At 36.5% G+C, this 21,766-nt stretch overlaps 1 protein-coding gene across 3 annotated transcripts in view; it reads left to right on the top strand.

Annotated features, from left to right (window-relative positions):
- BBS9 (Bardet-Biedl syndrome 9) overlaps window positions 1–21,766 on the top strand; it is a 2,479,230-nt gene that overhangs the window by 1,777,476 nt on the left and 679,988 nt on the right. For all 3 annotated transcript variants that reach the window (XM_044065020.1, XM_044065022.1, XM_044065021.1), the window contains one exon: window positions 11,123–11,305. In XM_044065020.1, coding sequence (XP_043920955.1) covers window positions 11,123–11,305 — 183 coding nt within the window. The remainder of the gene's footprint in view (window positions 1–11,122; window positions 11,306–21,766) is intronic.

The raw sequence follows: 21,766 nt of genomic DNA on the forward strand, positions 1-21,766 counted from the left end.
CATGGATGCCAAGAAATTCACTTTGAGAACAAAGCAAAGTTTTCTCCCTAAACGTAATCAATCAATCCAGTTGTAGGGTTCCCACCTGCCCCTCTTTGCAAGAGAGAGTCCCGCTATGGGCAGTTGTGTCCTGTAAAAAAAAAAAAATAAATAAAATAAATAAATAAATAAAATATAAAATGCAAATGCCCTGAGATTTAAGGACATAAAATATTTCCTAAGTTTTTCTTAATAGTTGCATAAAACAGTTATTTTGTATCTGAAACACATACATGTTATAAGAAATAGAAATAGAGAAATCTTGATGAGTGGATGGGAAATAGAAAATTCACCCCGAGGATCACTCCAGTGGCTCTACTTGACAGAGGCACTGGGAACTAAGGTCGGGTGGCATGATGCCAGGGTAATTCTATGGGCTAGGCTTGCAAAGGCTCCAGGGCCATTAGCCTAGTACACACCTATGAACCTATGGACCTTTAAGCAACTCAAATACTACAAGAAGAAGGTTTAATTTTGGGAAAAATTGAAGTTCTGTCCTTTGCACTGGCCATGGGTATGTTTTGTCCTGCAAAATTTCACACTTTGGATATTTGAAAAGGTAGCATCCCTACTCCATTTATGAACAATTATTTATTAGTTTAACTAAACTGTATGCCAACTACTAATATGTGCTACTATGAATTTTATCCTCTTCCATCTTACTTCTGTTATCTTTCACTTGAATATACCTGTGTTTATTAATTTATTTTCTGACTGAGTAAGTGTGCTGCATTTTGCTTACTTAAGCAATAACCCACACCTGGGTTTGGGTAATGCTGGATTTACCCACGGTTGGTGTGGTTTGGTCATGAGGGCAAAGCCCGAGTGGCCAAAAAAGACAACCGTGGGTAAATCCAGCATTACCCACACCCAGAAGTGAGTTATTGCTATTATACAATGACATTATTTAAGAAAAAAATACTTACTTTTCTTAAATAATGGCATTGCATAATGCCTCCTTGCTGCCCTTCCGCAGCTGTCCAGTATTCTGCGGTAGTTCTGATGTACTGCGCATGTGTATGGTTACGCAGTACATCAGAACTGTGTGTGTGGAAGCAATGGAGAAAGGAAGATCTCCGTTGCATTTAAAAACTTGTCTCGTTATGTTAAAAGAGTTTAACGTAGCGAGATAACTTTAAAAAAAACAACGGAGATTTTCCTTTCTCCGTTGCTTTTTTTAAAGCTGTTTTTCTATGTTAAACAAGTTTAACATAGCAAGACACCTTTAAAAAAAGCAACGGAGAAAGGAAGATCTCCGTTGCTTTTTTTTAAGATATTTCGCTATGTTAAACTCATTTACATAGCAAGATAACAGCAACGGAGCTCTTCCATTCTCCGTTGCTGTCCAAAAAAAAAAAGACTTATACTAATGGAAAAAGTCCGGGTGACCAGACCTTTTTCCATTAGTATAAGTCTTTGATTTACAACGTGCATGCTGACCATCAGCGTGCATGTTTTGGAATATTAATGGGGGTGGGGGGTCATTGTATAATTTGTAATAACATATGCTGCAGACTATGGAACACATGCCAACCCTCTACATTCTGTTTCATCCCTCTATTACATCATCAGAATGGTGGGGCTGGATGACATAGAATCAGGGAGTAATTGAACAGTTATTCAGCATACAGTAAACAGAAACACCAGTTAAATATAGGTCAACTGGAGTAACTAAAGTAAAAATTACACACTCTAAAATTAAAAGGCCTGCTTTACAAGATGAATCTATAATTATATCAAAAAGAAATAATAAAAAAAAACTTTGCATTTGATCTTTAAATATGTTGTATTTTTCGGTTAGTTTGCACAAATTAAATGTATATGTTATTATAAGAGTTAGTGCTTTCCTTAGTTGTTTGTTTTTGTGTTTCTTCCCTTTGCATATATCACTTGCATTCCTCTCAACCTCTTAGCATAAGAAATCTGGACAAAGGCCGCAGAACAGGGACAGATTTTAAATATTGCTGTTATAAACTCAGAAAGTTGGTAGAATAGCAGGATTTGCTTTAGCATGCATTTTCTGAAAGATATGGAATTTTGAGCTCAAATATGTGTCATTATATACTGATTTCAATCCCGAGATCATCTCGGTGATCTGCCAAGAAACCACAAATTTTATGAGGAACGGACCAAAAATATGAAGCAATAATCTGGACAGTTGAGAAGTATGATCACTTGATTCCTAATAGAAAATAACATTTTCATCAACACAGTATTAGCCCAAACAATTCCTGGCAATTAAGAAACAGCACAAAATTTTGGAATTTTTTGTTTATTGGCTTTTCCACAGATTTTATCCATCTGACTTGGTGCAGGTAAGGATAGTGAACTAATTTTGTTTTACTCTGCTGTACCTGTAGTTTAAAGATGCTGGTGTTTTTAATGGCCTGAGCAAGATACTTATACTACAGTTTTGTAGCTTTTTATGGCCAAGTTTTAAGAATCACATTGTTCACCAAACTAATCTGCTTAATGATTTTTCTGTTGCTAATAATATGCAGAAAAGTTCTAAAATGTTGACTACAGATTCTGATTTTATTTAGATTTATAAATGTGCTTTTTGCAGTCTTTTCTGGTTATGGGTCTGCAATTGCACTCACCAGGGTTAGAAGACAAGTTGGAAACTTACATCGATAGTCTGCTTTACCCCAGCAATTTCTTAGGCAGGATCAAGAATCTGGCTATACTGGTAGTGACACGTTTATATTTAGAAGAATTCTGGGGGGGGGGGGGGGTTTCTTTGCCTTTGATGACCGCCCACAGAGTGTTCACCTAGTCCTCCTGTAACTGGTATATGTAGCTTTCAGGTAAAGAGCTGAACTTTTTTAGCTATGTTCTGCAAACCCATTCTGTGGAGCAATTGTGAAAAGAATATGAGTTGTGGTCGTATTTATAGAGTCCTTTACAGTTAACAAGAAGTCAGATATTTTTATTCGCAGGAAGTCTGTCTCTGTAAACACTATGTGAAATAACACCCTTTTCAGTCATTTTCTTTTCATAATTTATTCTAGGGCATCTCTTGACAAGTATTATGATGACATGGAGTACCAGGTTACATAAAATGGAGTTTTGGAATTAGCTGAGGAATCTTGGGTGACAGGTTGACAACTCTTTGGACAGGAAGAGCACTTTGCTAGGTATCCACTGTCTAAACAAACTTGAACAGACTTTTTGTTCTCCATGTTCTCCTTTACGTCTGGTGACATATGCAACAGATATGTGTTGTTAGGCTGACATAGAACCGGGGACATTACAGGATATATAGTCCCCTCACATGAGCACATATATTAGTCCTGAATAGAATTTACCAGCAAACTTTAAGTCAAGGCATTTGAGAACTGTTTGTATATGGATGTTCTGCAAGTTGTTTTTAATATGAGAAACATTTATGGCAACCATTATTAGTTTGTTTGTAAATTGCTATTTAGTGCAGTATCTTGGACCTGATCTTCCCTTTTAGCCTTTTCTTAAATGACATTGAAGAATTAGAGCCATTTGTGACTGGTAATCACATCAGAGTAAAGAATTATACAAAACCAACCAGATGCCATCCAGATTTACCATGGATTTATGAAACTGTTATTTGATTTATGAAAACTAACTTCTTAAATAACAAAAAACATCTGAATGAATCTGATAACATTAAGCTGTTTGGCCTCATAAAAGCTATGTCTTGGATAGGGGTGGGCATGGCTTAAGTGAATGAAAATTAGGCCAGGAGGCATTCCTGATGGTTTACAGTGGTGCGGGTAGTTCTTGCTTCTTCAACACAATTTTGCAGACTTGTTCATCTGTGAAGCTTGAAGTTGATCGGAAAGAACAATCTTGTACTTTAAGAGTGTGTAGAAAAACTGGCAAGCAAAGGGAGCAAAATGGTTTGCCTGAAGTAGTGGTTGCTGTGAAAAGGACAGGGACATGGACATAGTACTTATCTGTGAAATTCTATTTCATTCTATTCTATTTCCATACCTATTTTTTGTATTTTAATTCATTTTCCACTCTTTTGGAATGTTAGTGAGGTTTTGTTAGTTGTTTATGTTAATTTGCATTATTAATTGAAATTTTGCTAAAACTTTTATCGAACAGTTTTTGTGTTCTTACAGTTAGTCCTAATTTGTTTAGGAATATAGTATTTCCGCCTTTGGTCTGTGACTGTAAGGTGGTGACACACTGTATCTGTTCGATTATGATTCTAATTTATGTATTGGTGCCTTATGGCACTATTTACTGTGGGCATAAATATTATAAGAGACAGCTATTGTAAGTCCACATTATATTAATTCCTATATTAATTTTTATATACACAATAGGAAGTATTATTTATTTATTTATTTACTCATTCATTTATATTGTTTATGTTCTTAATGTAAAGGATTGAGTATGGTTCCAATTTTAGCTTAGTGGGGTTAAGCTTTAGTGTACGGACTGAGAAATTTCCTTAATGAAATAATTGAATTGTATAATGAGTGAATTAATCTTTTTAATTAGTGATGTTTACACTATAAATTGTCTGCTTGTTGATTTTAAATTATGTCTGATGAAGTTTGCTTTTCAAGCAGACGAAAAGCGCTTTACACATTAAAGTTCCTTATTGGTCCTAAGGCTACGTAGATTTTTGGTGAAAGTTGACTGCATCTGTTCCCTTTTTCTTTTTTCCAAGTTTGCTGTTTCGTGTGTTAAATAGTACTTATCTGTGCTGAAATGCTAAAAGATAATCCTAAGGAATTATTTGCACAGCCACTATCTTAAAATAAAGGTTCTGCTTATTCTTTTTCAGTAGGCCTACTCCTCTAGGTTGTCAGGTACCATAATCTTCACTGATAGATCATTTGAGATTCATAACATTCTTCTAAACTGTAGTTTTCTAGAAAGACACCTATAGCAAAGATCCTAACCATATCCATTGTAGAATTCCAAAGAGATTGGCTGATTTTCTGACTGGACTGCACGCGCGCGCACACGCACACATTTAGCTGCTTCTGGAGACAAGAACATTCCATTAAGAATGAACAGACTTATGCTAGTCTGTTTGTGGTTCATTCATGATCTTAAGTAAGAACTGCAGTGCATTCAGATTGACACTTCTTGTGGTCAGGTAATTGGAATATGTTCTTTGACAGTGAACTATGAATTACCAGCCGTTAATGGCTTTTTCTATCCTCTCATTAAGAGTGTTGGTATATTTTCTTACCAAAACTCTTCAGTGGAACAGCTACAGTTTTGACTTAAGACTTTCTGTTGAAGTTACCTAAAAGAAGAAATAGAAGGGCAGCTTTTATAAGGTGGCAGTCAGGGGTGGATCACATTTGCATGTAGTGGAGTCATAAATTTTTAACTGTTCTTTTAAAAAAAAAAACCCGCATGGTAGAACCATAATATCAACAAGCTTTATAATAAAAAGAAAATAATTTTTAGCAAGTCAGAAGAGTAATTACCACAATGTTAGAGCCCTTATCACTGAAATAAACAAACAACTCAGGAGTTTAAGAAAATCCTCCTAAGCCAAGTTTGAGGCTAAAATAGCTACCCAAGCCAAAGACAATCACAAGGCATTTTTTACTTATGTTCGTAATCTCAAAAGCACAATGCAACAATGTGCTAAACTGATTCTGGACAGTGTTGTCTATGCTGAGGCTGAAGATAAAGCGAACTGACTTAACTGATAAATTTAACACTTGCTGTACCATTCTCTCCCCTCCATCTGTCCTTCAAGACATCCTGAAACTGGCTTCCCTCCAGCTATCGCACAAGACTAGGGCCTAAAAGTGCTAACAAAAGCTAACAGTTCTGTAACAATGGATCCTAACAATATCCTTGGATGCATGCTGTTAAATAACATGAAGCACGATTTACCCATACCCCTAACAGCACTGCTCAATCTCAGCATCCATACAGGTTTTCTACCAAGTGAATGGAGATCAGCTACAGTCATTTTCCCCTGCATAAGGAAGGACCGTCCACAAATACAGTCAGTTACAGACCTGTAAGTATGACCAGCCTCCTATGCAAAGCCATGAAAATACTTGCCATGGAATGAATCAATCAGTATGTAGGGAACCTCCTAACACTGTACCCGCCTCAGTTTGGATTCATCAAGGGTAGGTCATGCTTACTCGAACTGGTAGATTTTTTGAAAAGTTCTTTAAAGAAATGGATGAACGCAAAATGGTAGACACAGTATACCTCAACCTGGCCAAAGCTTTTGGCACAATTCCCCACTCAAGCATGGTAGAAAATTAAATAAACTGGGATTAAACCCCTATGGTACCTGCTGGATTGCCAGCTGGCTCACATATAGGATGCTGGAAATCAAAATAGAGGGTATTGCCTCCACAAAGAGACTAGTCACTAGTGGAGTCTCCCAGGGTTCTGGGTTGGGACCCTCTTCTATGGCATCTGCTTTTCTGAAGTAAAAGCCAATACCAAAGGGCTGTGGCTGACTAAGTTTGCAGATGACCACAAGCTAGGACCAGTCATTGAATCCCCAAATTACTTGGTCATCATGTAGGAAAGTTTGTCCCAAATAAGTAACTGATGCCAAAATCATGGACTGAATCTAAATGCCAAAAATGCAGAAGTCTCTACAATGAGATGAAAGCGCTAAAACTGTTGGTTACAATAAATGGATTCTTGTTTTTACATCTTCTAACTGGTGTCCTGGATTCCTGGTTCATTTGGATATACATTCAAGTGACCTAACTTTTGATCAACATGTGTCTATTGTCATAATAAAGTCTTCTGTATTGTACAGCTTATAAGCAAAGGTATTGTCTCAAGATCTAGGGATGTCATTGTTCCCCTTTACTCAGCCCTCATTAGGCCAGTCATTGAATATAATGCCCTGTTTGGCATGTATCTGTCCAGGCATGCAACCACTGGATCACTCACAAAGATACCTTATTAAAAGGATACAGGACGTAAACAACATGCCCTACCTGGACTGACTCAGAGCACTGTCACTATAATCAGTATCCTACAGACTGCTGAAAGTTGACTTGTGTCTGACATACAAAGCATCCATTGACCCACCACTGATAGATTTACTGCACAGCAGCAAGTTTAGTGGTATCAGCAATACTTGGTCTGTTGATCTAAACCTCTTCTGCAACATCATGAGAACAGTTTGGAGAGACAGGTGTATCTCACAGAGGATACCACTGCTCTGGAGCAGACTCTCAATCCACATTAAGCAAAGTTTATCCCTGTCCATATTTAAACACAACTTGCATCTGTGGATGGAAACAGAAAATTTACCCCAGGGATGCACCCTGTACTACTAATGGACAGAGGCAGCTCCTAAATGCTTTATTGCATGCATGGGTCACCTCAAATTATCTATGATATGATCCCATTTATTCACATTGGGGTAACATCTAATTATTGACCATGGGATGGGTAAGGCCAATCTGTAAACAAATGGGATAATTTAATTTGAGCACAAAAGGAGAAGCTGGCTAGGCTTAAAATGGCCCACAAGGACAGCTAGCCTAGTAGTTATCTAGTAATTATACACGAACCTATGGTCTTATTTATCTTTGCATAACTTCTGTGTTTGTTTGTTACTTCCATTATGAATTATATAAATTCCTTTAGTCTGACAATGTACATAGGTCCTCAGGCCAGCAACCTAGACAAGTAATAAAGTTAAAATAAAATAAAAAATAAATATAAAACTGTTACAGGGATGCTCCCACAGAGTCTAACTGAGAGGTAGTTATCTGAATTTTTTCTAGCAGTACTCTCTCTCATTTCTTGTAGCATCATTCTAATGTTGAATTTCCTTGGGTTATACATTACTAAAGAAATCTGTTGCAGACAGGATTGCTGTCACTGCCAATAATTTTCTTAGGTCTACTTTTCTGTATGTAATGCTTAAAGTTTAATAATTTTTGACAGTTATTGCTGCTATCTGTTGTTGATATGTGTTTATACTTGACTATATGAAAAATGTCTATCCTGCTGTATATAATGTTTTAAAATTAAAAAAAATGAAGTGAAACATTTTATTTTGACACATGGTATGTACTCAGAACCAGGCTAATGTATTTAGTATTATATTTTTTCCATATAAGTTGTCTGTTCCACATTTTGGTCTGATCTATTTACCTGGTTGACAAATACATCTCATTTTGTCATCATACTTTGAGTAAATGCAATAGTGAAACAGTGCAGCAGATGCCAACAGAAAGAAAGTTAGTATAAGATAGCTGGTCCTTGTCTAGCACAATATTTGCAAATGAGCAATGACACTAACAGTGTTTGCAGAATTTGATATATGGGGTCAGACGATCTGTCTCATTCTCATGTCATGACTGGACAGGCTCTAAGGTCAAACGGTGAGCTGTAATAGCCATTTGTTGAATGTGTTATTCAAGATACTGTCTGATGTGACTAAAACACGTTTTAACAGAAAGATTTTATTTGGGAATGCAGTCATTGTCTTATTATTGTATAAAGGCTTTATTAGCCTTCATCTGAAACACTGTGCTCAATTATAAAAGTTTAACTTAACGGAAAAGGGACCCTCGATTTTTTGTTAAAAACAAGATTTGTGTCACCAGGGTAGTTAACAAGCTTGCTAGTTACACATCACCAGGATAGTTAACAACCTTGCCCGTTACACATCATCAGGGCAGTTAACAAGTTTGCTAGTTACATAGCACCAGGACAGTTATCAAGCCTGCTAGGTACACATCACCAGGACAGTTATCAAGCTTGCTAGGTACACATCACCTGGACAGTTATCAAGCTTGCTAGGTATACATCACCAGGGCAGTTATCAAGCCTGATAGGTACACATCACCAGGACAGTTATCAAGCTTGCTAGGTACACATCACCAGGACAGTTATCAACCTTGCTAGGTATACATCACCAGGACAGTTATCAAGATTGCTAGGTACACATCACCAGGACAGTTAACTAGCTTGCTAGTTACATATCTTCAGGAGAGTTAACAAGTTTGTTAGGTACATATCACCAGGACAGTTATCGAGCTTGCTAGTTACACATCACCAGGACAGTTATCAAGCTTGCTAGGTACACATTACCGGGACAGTTATCTAGCTTGCTAGGTGCATATCACCAGGACAGTTATCAAGCTTGCTAGGTACATATCACCAGGAGAGTTATCAAGCTTGCTAGTTACATATCTTTAGGACAGTTATCAAGCTTACTAGGTACACATCACCAGAGCAGTTATCAAGCTTGCTAGGTGCACATCACCAGGACAGTTATCAAGCTTGCTAGTACACATCACCAGAATAGTTAACAAGCTTGCTAGTAAGTCGTATGATCATAGGCTGTATGAGGACTGCCAGTTTCCTGGAAGCTGTGAATTTGTAAGACGACATAATCAAGGTCTTCAGTTCTATTCAGTATCTTAGTTGTTTGTCTTTTCGGCTTTTCCCGGTTAGGGGTCGCCACAGCGGAACTCCAGCCCGCTAATGATTGGCAGTAGATTTTTATGGTGCTGAGTTGCCAGCCCGACGCCCAACCTTCAGCGAAGGCACGCCCATTCACGCATGTCTTTTGAACGCCACTCGACTGCGGGGAGGACATGCAGACTCCACACAGAAGGCACTCCAGCCGAGAATCGAACAGGAGAACCTCTTGCTGTAAGGCAACAATGCTACCGCTGCACCACCGCGGCTTATTATATTCAGTATCTTAGTAAGAAGTGTAATTCTAATTAAATTTGTTTGAAACAGTGTACTGTCGAAGTAAGGTCACTCTATGAGGTTAGACTGATAATGTTTGAGAATGAATCCTGTCAGGTACTGTTTCCTGAATAGGGTGATACATTCTTTGGAAGTCATTTGTTCAAAAAGATGTCCAAATAAACTGATTAGAATGGGATGAAATAGATCAGCAAGATATTAAGATTATCTTGTTTGCAGTCTGCAGATTCGGGAAGGAATATGAATCAGCAACAACTTAAGTTTCTGTCCTCTTTCCAACAGTTGCACAAGACATTTTAACATATATCTTCTCATAACTGCATTTAGATATGAATATATGAATTTCTCTGTGCATCTTTCATCACCTAAGTTTGTGAATAATTATGAATGAGTTTGGGAGAATATGCCTCACTTTTCATACACTGAATTAGTGGAAGAAAGAAAAGTATGTTGGCATTTGCTGCACTGTTTCACTACTGTATTTACTCTAAGGTAAGAAAACACAGTGAGATGAATTTGTCAGCCAGGTAAACAGATAAGACCAAAATGTGGAGCAGATAAGTTATGTGGAAAAATATAATACTAAATATTTGTGTAGTGAAAGCACATAAAACAAAGTAATGGAAAATAGATGTGTACTGCACATAATACTGTGTCTCATTTTAGAATGTCAGATTATTCTTCTATATTTTGGAATTGGTTCTATTTCTTTCTTTGAGGCCTATCAAGGCAGAGAATGCAGAAGTTATTTGTTTGCTGTGCTATCACAGAGAATAAGCAAAGTGTAGCATTATAACTTTGCTTTGTCAACATTTCTATTTTTAATTCACAATTTCTTTACTTGTGATACTGGAGAAACATTTTCAGAAATGGGCTCGCTCATGAATGGCTACAAGGTGTGTTTTATACTTTGGGGATTTTTTCAAAAATAATAATACAGTTCTCAGAGCTTACAAAGACAGATAGTTATATTACTTTGCTCCACAGTGATCAGGCTTGGCAAGTGTCATGCTTTTCTGGTCAGGTGTTGTAATTTGTTCAACATGTGTGGTAGAAATGTAAGTTTTAACAGCTGTTTGAAAATTTCAGCTTGAGTTGAACTTCAGATCCTGAATATCGTAACCACAGAGTACAAGCCTTACTGCATTACCATCAGCTCATGGACGATCAAAATGTAAATCATAGTAGCATGTATGTGTTTTGAACTGCTTTAAATATACAGGTACAGAAAAAAATCATAGGATTGCTTTCCTCTGCCCATGCATACTGTGTATTTTGGGTAATAGGAAGAAGGAATTTGTGCAGTATACAGGAATAGCACGCATTTTTGCTAAACCTAATTGATGTGTGCTGTGATGACTGGAGAACTGTAACTAAGAGTGGCTTTTCATTTGTTTTTGAACAGATAATATCTCTAGCAGATGCAGTAGAAGAAAATCAAAGGAGTTTGTCTAAGGCATTCACTAGACTGAAAAGTGCTACCCATCTTGTGATCACACTTATTGGCCTGTGGCAAAACCTTAACAAGGAACAGGTAGCAATTCTGGAATCAGCATTTTTGCCTATCTTGCAAGACATGCAGGAGTTGGTAAGTGTACATCTTCTGAAAAAGTTTTAAATATCTTTGACGTACATCTACACAAAATTAATTAAAACCAAATAAAAGTCATTATTACAGAACTCACTGAAGAAGTCTTACATTAAGCAAAAATTACACAGACACACAAACTTCAACACCAGTGGACATTTTCATTAGGTACTTGTAAAATATCTGCACAGGAGACCAATTATGGGGCTGGATATAAGTTGTATTTAATTACTTAAGATGTATATATCCTAAATCTTCCATATGATATCATCAACTTTCTTTCTCCTTTGAAACCAGTCTTGCTTTGAATACAATATCTTGTAGGGCAGCCATTCATCTTTATCTTTAAAAATAATTACTAAATATATACCCCCTGCCTTGAGGACTTGCTGTCCAGTTGCTTATTTTTAACAGCTGTGATGTCCTACAAAGCAAGGTTCATTATTAGTAAATTGTAACAAAAGGTACAGGTCCTAAGTCTGCGTGGCACATCTACCTCATACACATACAGTTGTCACCTTGGTGGTAGCTGTCGTATCACTCCATATTTCCTAAGTCTATTTAAGACCATGATACATGTCCTTTATTGCATTTTTTAGCAGAATCTTAAGCCTTTTCTTAATGGTTGTATAGTGGCTATGGTAAGGAATTGATCATCATCTTACACGATGGTCACTGAAGATTAAGAAATCACTACTGTGATAGGTGCTTCTTTGGCTGTTTTAGTCAGGCTGTGTCCCAGTGCTTCTTGTTTTTTAATTATTTGGTACTTTTCCGTTAAACCCCTACCACTTGTCGCTGGTCACTGGCCTACAGTCGGAGTTAAAAGGAAGACTGTGAATCACCACTCTGGCGTAATTTATGTTACAGTGAGTACATTCCCAAGGCCAAAAAAATTGGGTACTTTCATAGTCTGCCTTGTCCAATGTCAATTTCGTTGCATTGCTTAGTGTATGGCAACTTCGGATGATGTTTATACATGTAACTGTGACTGTTGCTTTGATTGTATGTTTTATACCTCACCCAATGTTAGCATTGCAATGACAATGCTCTTAAAACACTTTCACTGCACTTTGTAAGATGTATACAGTTCCAAGTGATGCATTGTAAACACTGTTGGTTTGGCAAGTTTTTTAAGATAAGAGGACAGATGCCTATTTCCGACATTTCCCCTCCTGCTTGCAGTCACTGAATGTAGTACATATTGTGTGCAGTTTTATTTTAGTACGTAGCAGTTCTCGCATGTAATTGGACTTGTTTTTCTTAACCTTTCTGCATAGTTCTTTGCCTGTAGAAAGGGCACGTTACAAGGTGTATAGTCCCGAAGTAGAAACATGCCAGATGCAAACAAGACCTTATAACATACCCTTTTCACAACAGTTGTACAGTCTTAACACTTGGTTTGATCGTAGGTTTTACATGTACTCATTCACAACCAGATTGTGCATGTAAGACTTGAAAGTGCTGTTCAAACTCCTTCAAGTCTTACCTGTACTCATTTCACTTGAACTATGCGATTTCCGCGAACACAAAAATCTGATTGCGATAATACATAAGCAGCAGGATAATTTCTGACTGTATGTTATTGTGGATTGAATCTGTACTATTTCTGATTTTAACTTTTGTCCCACACATGCATACCTGTCTCAGATGTCTCTGCTTTTAATTTAGATTTTATAGTGAAGAAATATGCCAGAACCAGACCAGCGGCAAGTTCTAGGTGTTTAACAGAAAAGTGCCAATTATTTTTATTGATCAGGGCTAAATAAGGGAAATGTGAAAACATTTGACTCTCTTTCTGTCTTGTTGAATTTCACTTCATAAAGCAGACCATAAAGATTTGCTTTATGCCTGTCAAGTGGTAAGCATACAAAATTAAGTATTTGTCTGTAAATTCTAACTTTGGTGACTGTAGGTTAACTAATGATGTTGATGTGTTTGCCTCCATACGTTGAAGTAGTCTAATCTCCAAAATCTAACAAACTCTTGAAGTTGATAGTTTAGTTAGCTTTCATAGATCAGGTCATATGGGTCTGTGGATTCTGAATGCTGCTTGGCTTAGAGTTGTCACCACTAATGTTTTCTACTATATATCTTTATGAGGAAGGCAGTGGTGAACAATAATCTGGGGTTGTAGAGAGTTGTTTTCATGACAGTAGTCCATCATCAGTATATAAAGTTACACACTGGAATACAGTGTAGTGATGAGAGGTCACAAAGCACAAATTGAAAGGTAAAATAAAACATTAACATTTGATATTTTTGAGTTGCATACTGAGTCATAGACATGAACTAGCAAACTAATCTCTGAATTCTTTCATCATACTGAAAATGATTTAGAGCTGTCATTACTAAAAAATGCAGTACTGTCAGGATGGCCAGATGCCAAGAAGAAACTATTCATTACTAGTTGTTTACTGCACTTTTTGTGATGAAATTTGTGAATCAGAGGGACTGGTGTTCGAATCCAGCAAAGGGATTATTCAAAACTTGCGATATAATCTCATGCTGGAAACAAGTGGCAAGTGATGTGATGTTTTAGCCAGAGATTTTCAGAGAAATTCAACTGATGGAAAAAAAAGAGGATTCACTTCTGTTAAATTTGTACTACCCAAGGCAGATTCCATGCTGGGACATCCTGGAATGATTCAAAATTGTATTGACTGTATTACAAGATTGCAGTTATGTGGAACATATTTAACTCTGTTTCTTCCCTGATGTTAAACAACCATGGAGTTAGTATACATAAATAAGTGATTGCACAGTGCTAAATACTGCACATATTCTCTCTCTTGTAAAAAAGTAGTGTTTTAGAGATTGTACACAAATGTTCTTTTGGTTTGTGTTGTAGGATTTGCCTGCACTTTAAGTTCCATCGTTGAAAGTGTATCTAGTAATAATAAAAGTCACTTATCTGTAACATGTACCACAAAAGCAACTCCATAGATTCGGTGATACCTCTCAAAATTCTGGACAGACCTTGGAGCAAACTGCATATTTTGTTCACCAGGTTAAGTCTTCTGTGCCAGGCCCATTTTTCATAGTGGACCAGAAGGAAAATCAGCATCCATACTGAGTAATAAAAAGGCAGAAAAACAGAGAAAACCGTATATGGTTGCTTCACATTAACAGTATGTAATAAGCTGGAGGAGATGAGTTCCAGTGCATGTAAATTATATGTAACATAGTAAAAACTATTAAAACTTTCAGTTAATGTTCAATGTACAGATATAATGAACTAAGGCTCCAGTACACATGCATAGAATCTACATAAAAACTGAGTGAGATGAAAGTGGCAGTATATGTTCACTATACAGAAGTACCAGCCACAGTTTTATGAGCTAAGGGTACATTATATGCAATTTTCTGAACTACAGTTCAGCATATGTGCAGTAAGTTGAACAGAGATGTTTAGATAAAAGGCAGAATTACATTTTGGTAGTGGCCTGAATACCTGAAAATGAGGGAAAATATAACAAGGATAGTACTAGCTCTCAATTAGGACTTGAACCCAAGACTTCTAACATATCTTGCTGGTGTCACTGTCAGTAGACCAACAAGTGCCTCTGGTCCAATAGGTGTTGAGCTTTCAAGACAGAGAAAAGTAGTTGAAAAGAGTATTAGCAGTGGTCAGAAGAATAACTAGTTAGACATATATAAGGTGAAGACCTCAGGAAAGTTCAAAGATAAATTGGTATGGAGAACAAACATCTGACATCACAGCCATTGGAAAGTGGGACAAGTAAGGCAGTTGCCCCAAGTGCCAGCTTATAAGGTGCAGCAGTCTAAGCAATTTATTACTTATATGTCGAGAAAAAATCAAAAAGAAAAGATAAGTGCACTTACTTTTGGTTTTGCTTTACATTTCAATTGACTGCTGCACCCTGCCCTTTTTCTGTACATAAATCAATTCTACTTACTGTTGTGTTTTGCATATGGTACATGCCTATGTGAGGAGTCACTCTAAACTGGCTAAATTCTTTTTTATTGGTGTGGTGCTGTCCTATGGAGGAGTTCTGTTCTCAAAGAAGTAGTTGTACGCAGGAGGCACCAGTGAAGTTCTTATTTACATTCATGACTGAAAACTGTGTTATCAGTGTGATGTTGAAGTGATATTTTTTTAAACAAGAAACAGCTTTATTAAATTATCATGTATGACATAGGCAATCTTACATTTATGTAAATGAAAATAAACCATACCAACACAATCTCAGTTGCAAACATTATACATTACAAACCATGCCAACACAACTGTAGCTTGTAAACATTATACATCACTTTAAACATATCCAGTCATTGTCAGTCAGACATTACATAGCTCATTCGGTTCCTGCCTCCTCTTAAACCTTGTTCCTCCTCTGCATGTATTGATCCCACACTTCCCATTTTTTCCTATTTAATTTGCTCCTACCCTTTTCTAAAGATCCCAATTCCAGTTGTTTTATCTCTGTTATCATCGCTACTTGTAGTAAAGTTGGTTTACAATTTGATTTCCATTTTATAGTAATTGTTTTTATGGCAGCAATCATAATTAGACTCAGCAACGTCTTACTGTGTCTAGGCAGTTAGGATTCTGTATCATAGCTCAGAAAAATTATTTCCTGAGTTAATTTGCTCACCCAGCATCTCAGACAGAGCAATCTGCAGGGAATCTTTAGAGTTTGCAGCTCATTACACTCTAAGAAAATATGTTCCCAGTTACCTCTTTCTTCCCCATCACACCTCCAGCATTTGCTGTCTACCTGAGGATAAATTATTTGGAGTCTACTTGGGGTATAAAAATACCTATATAAACACTTCCAAGAAAAGATCCTAAATCTTCTAGACTTTGTTGCATATTTGGGAGACATACATATATCCCATCATTATTTTTTTTGTAAATTGCTTATCTAGGCTCTCTTCCCAATCCTTTCTAACCTCCTCTGATTGATTCTTATAGTTATCATGCAATATTTTATATACTCTACTAATTATTTATTTCTTAATAGCAACTTCTGTTCTAGATTTTACTGAAAACTCTACCAGTGCTGGTCTTTCATTTAGGGCCCCCCTATTTCTTTCTCTTTGCCTACACTTTGATATCAATCCTTGATAGGGAAGCCAGTCTCTAACCTGCAGTCCATATAAGTTATTGACATCTTCCCATTCTGTTACCTTTCCCTCTCTAGTCATTTGCTCACAATACCTTGGTTCCTTTGACAGTTTTCTCCAGTAAATTCCAGCCCCCTCTTGCCTATTTTCGGAATCCCTAATTGCAGTCATCCCAATCGGCAGAAACTCCTTCCTTAGTTCCCGTGTTGGGTTAGTTCTTAGAATACTTTTTGCTATTTTATAAGTATAATATTCTGTATGATTTTTGCTATTTTATAAGTATAATATTCTGTATGATTATTGTTATTCTTCTTAAAGGTATGAAGCCAAAATACCAGTCTGTCCTTGCTTCTTGAGCTACCGCCCTGTTTCATCATCATCTCTTTCTACTTTGAATTATAGTTTTCTGCTTGTGCTATATATTGGAACCTTAACTGTGTTGCTCTGAAATACCACTTCAAATTGGTAATCCCAATCTGCTCTTTTCTATTGGAAGAATAAGCTTATCCAACTTGACTTTTGCCATCTTCTCCTCCCAGATAAAATCCTTCAGCTCTTTATTAATTGCTATCCACAACTTCTCGGTTTGATAAAAATATGCCTGACCTGCTTATAAGACTAACGAGACTAAAAACATTTCAACTGATTGTATATTACTGATTGATATCCATATAACAGAACTTCCACTTTCTCAGTTTTTTATTATCGTTTGCTTAGTCTTTTTCCACATATCCTTAGCTGCCACACCAGAATCATTTCTAATCTAAATTCCTAAATACTTCATTTTATCATGTTCTCATAAGTATGGATTTTGCTGAATGAATTTGTATGTGGTTATATAATTTACCGCTACTGCCTTTGTTTTTGCATTAATTTTGTTTAATGAAAAGATGTGAAACTGCCTCAATATCTTCTACAGCACTTTAATGTCCCTTTCTGGTTTTGTCAGGTATAAAATAATGTCATTTTCAAACAGAACCAGCTTTTCTTGATTACCATACCAATTATATTCTTTTATTTCTGAGTCCCTTATTTTATTCACCAGTGGTTCTAAATATAATGCAAATAACAAAGGGGAGAGAGGACACTCCTGCCTCGTTCTTCTGCTCAAGCAGAGATTATCAGAGATGGACCCTATCCACTTTAATTTTTGCCTCTGATCCCTCATATATCCTCCTAATCTACTTTATAATTTTGTCAGGGAATGCAAATGCTTCCATTGCTGTGTTCATAAAGTCTCAGCTTACTCTGCCAAATGCGTTCTCTGCATCAAGACCCACCAACAACAGTGGTATTTTCCTGCATTCTGCTTCTCTTTGGATCATCAGTGTTTTGTTAATGTTGGGAAATATTTCCCTTCCCCTCCACAAAACCACATTGATCCGTATCTAGCAGTTGTGGTATCACTTTTGCCATTCTCTTAGCCATTATAGACATAAACACTTAATAATCATGGTTTGGTATTGAAATGAACTTGTATGAAACTGGATCTGATGGATCTTCACCCTTTTTAGGTATTACAGCTACCACTGCTTTCTTCCAGGATGCTGGTACTTCTCCTCTTCTTAAAATACTGTTTAACATAACCTTCCAGATCTTCATCAGTTTTTCTCTCCTAGCTTCCAAACTTCCACAGGAATACCATCTTTTCCTTGGCACTTTTCTACAGATTGGTTATACATCACCATTTTTTCTCATCTCCTCCTATCCTAACTGTTGTAACTGAGCCTCCTCTACCTCTAGCCTTGAGGTATTCAACTCATCTATAAACAGTTCCATTTGTACTTTTTCTTGATTTCCATATTTCTCTGCTTTATACAGACTTTCATAGAATTTCCAAAATAGTTCTAATATAAAAGAGAATGGTGATTAATCGACCCCATATAAGCGAAAGCTTATAATTTCGAACTGTCAGAACAGCAATTTTTTTCCTAGGGAAAAAATTGCTCTTCCGAAAAAAACAAAAAAAACAAACACTTTACACATTACATTAAGTGGGGGGCTTTGCACCCCACCTACTTAAATGTACCAACTCCGAGACCGCACTACAGTGCTGAAAAGTGCAAAGAAACAAAGCGGCCAAGCAAATTTTTCCCAGGGAAAGAATTTGCTCAAAAGCCGCTTTGATATTTTGCTGTTTCTGACTTTTCAGTTCGACCAAGACGGATTCGAAAGAATGCATCTTCTGTCTTATAATAGGGAACCTTCTAATACTTCTATAGGATCCCTTGTCATCTTCCTTGTTATAGGCTCCCTAAGCTTTGTGACAGCCCTTTCTACTTTTTGTTACCTGACTTGTTGTGCTAAAAGTTTTTGTACTTTAGAGTTATTATCAAAAAACAGTTGCTTAGCAGCAGTCTTTCTAAACTCATAGATATTATTGAGGTAATCCCTTATTTTCTGTTTAGCATTTTGCAATTGCTCCTCTTCTTGTTCTGTGAGATTCCCCCTATTTTGTGGTACTTTAACATTTGTCTGTCCCTCTAAATAATTCTTGTTACTTCTTAACCATATCTCCCTTTCATTTCCACCCTATTTTTAAACTCCACATTAATTTTATCCCACTCCCTAGCTACATTTTCAGAAGTTCTATCTTATCTAATAGCTCCTGAATAATTTCCACTACCCATTCCTTAAATTCCTCTCTTTTCAACAGATAAGTGGGAAAGTGGGAGTCTCTCATTTTTATTTCATTTATTTCATTACCCTGTGTTTGTATTTTAGTTATTATTGCACATGATCTGAAATAGTTATTGTGTGTGTATCAAAACCTTCAATTAAATACACACATTCCTGTGAAATGTAAATTCTGTCTAGCCTAGCCCAGTTTTTGTATGTTAGGGAATAATATATAAATTCTCTCCAAACTCCTAGTATAGAATTCACATCATACATTTTTTTAAAAATCTACCCTCCTTTGTTATATTTTCCCTTCTGGGCACCAGTATACATCTTCACTATTGAAAACCAATTTCCAGACTCTACCTATAAGTAATATTCCTTGCTGAAAGATGATTATTTCTCCCAGAATTTTTATAAGCTCCATTACAGCAGTTTTCAGTGGAATATAAATACATGGCAGTGTAATCCTCCTATCTTGCTGGTGACCCCTTAGTACTACAAATCTACCAATATTGTCTTTTTTATCCTCTTCTATTACTGTTACAGCTCCTCTTCCAATAATATACATGCTCCCCTATTGTTTTGCCCCAGGTATTCCTCTGAATACCATCATGAAAACCTTTCTTTATCAAAATCACATGTTCAGTTCTTTCCAAATGTCTGTCCTGTAGTACAGCTGGTTTACCTTCATAACGTTGCTCTCACTATGGTCGACCCCACTTCCGTGAATACCGAAGTGCAAACGTCCCGAATGCTGAATTCCACATATCCAAATGGCAAAATCTCGTCCCTTTTTTGATCCATGGTAGCACTGGTTCGGAGGTGTGACACGGCTGGAAATGTTGAAATGCGTGGTTCTGGTTTCACTGAAATGGTTCAACAATGTGGCCGGTCGATCATATGTGATCGACGATATGAAGGTAAACCAGCACAGCTATTTGCACTCTATATTTTTAATATAGTTCACTGCTCTTTCTTTTTTTGTATTTATCTGTATGACCATTAACATTTAAAGGTATTACAGAAAGTGCCATATTCTTGAGAGATTGTTATTCCCACCTTTTATGTATAACAGTTTTTTGTTAAATGTCTAGTTTCAACTTTTGTGTTACATGTATGACATGTTTGTCAGGTTAATGTTTTATACAGTTGTTTCTTGTCATCTCCAATTGAGCCTATGTTACATCTTATAAAACTTTTTGGTTTATTGAAAACCCTCAACAAAAATACACACACACAAACACACACACCAAATGCCCCCTAAAACCTATTAACTTAATAATAACACAGAAAACTATGTACATCTTCAAATATTGACGTTTTACCCTCCTAATAGGAACAAATGTTCCAAACTAACAGGCAAACACAGACTCAAACTAACCTAGGGTTGGGAGGGTGGCCTAATGGTTAAGGTGTTTGCCTTGCAAACACAAGGTACAGGGTTTGAGTCTCACAAGGGATAATTGGCTAGGCTTAAAATGGCTCGCAAGGGCAGTTAGCTTAGTACTAACCTATGAACTATGAACTAAAAGAAAGGTTATCCATGTTAAGATGCATGGAATAGCCTGTGGCTATATTAAGTGCTGTCTGGTTTGGTCTTATCTTTATAGCTCTCTCAGTTGGGATAACACTTGAATGCTTTCAGAAAACATTTTCTCCAAGCCATTTTCTTTATCAAACTGTCTGCTAGAGACATGAGAACAAGACACAAACCTGTTTACTAGAAAAAAGCCTTATAATATTCAATATTCTGTTCTATTACAACTTGTTACTAGGTTAAGCTAATGGCCTTAACCCTGCCATTCCCCTATGCTAGAATGAGAAAAGGCATCCTAAATTTTCTTTCATCATGGTTTTTTAACCAGATCTTTTTTTTTGACATTATAGTGCCTACATTTCTTAAAATTCTTCAAAGAAAAGAGAGAAGAGGAGAAAGAAACATAAAAAAACAGGAGTATCTATTTACATTAGTATCCCCATTACACTTAAATATATCTGAAAAAAAACTTTATAACATGCAAAGAAAATCATGCACTATTTAAATAGTACTATTAAGAGAAACAATTGTTTACTTATTGTTAACTTTCTCCCTCCTGTTTCCCTCTCTTGAGTATTATTCTGAAGATTAATGACACAGAGTAGAGCATATGCTTTAGAGTCCCATACAAGTTTAACAAAGTCCAAGAAAGTTTAATATTTCCAGATTTTCTTGTTTTGTCATATTTCACAAATATAATTATTGTTTTCTAATCCCACATTTGTCAATTTCCAAAATACTGATTTTATTCTCCAAATGTTAATGACATGAAGTAGGCCATATGATTTAGAGTCCCCTACACATTTAACAAAGCCCAATAAAGTTTAATATTTCTAGATTTTCTTTTTATATTCCTGTTCTTCTCCTTCTCTCAAACCCTGTCTCTGCTTCATTTCTAGCATATTGTTGATTCTTCTAGTTAATTCTTGTGCTTTTTTCCCCCCTCTCGCAAGCATTTTCTGTTGAAACACTGGAAATGTTTTTACTGGCACAGTCTCTCTGTGGTCTTTATTTTCAAAAGAACAAGCAGAAACTCCTTCTGTTTCACAGCTCACTTTTTGCTGGACAAACTTTTTTATTTCTTCCTTAGCATGTACTTCATCAAAAAATGATTTTGTTCCTCCAGGGAAAAATATTTTGAAGATAGCAGGGTACAGCAGTTTGAAACTCATGCGTGCTTCTTGGCATTCCCTGAATAATGGTATAAATGT

The sequence above is a fragment of the Protopterus annectens genome, chromosome 3.part0, assembly GCF_019279795.1.
Source record: "Protopterus annectens isolate FY-2018-M chromosome 3.part0, PAN1.0, whole genome shotgun sequence".
NCBI lineage: Eukaryota > Metazoa > Chordata > Ceratodontiformes > Protopteridae > Protopterus > Protopterus annectens.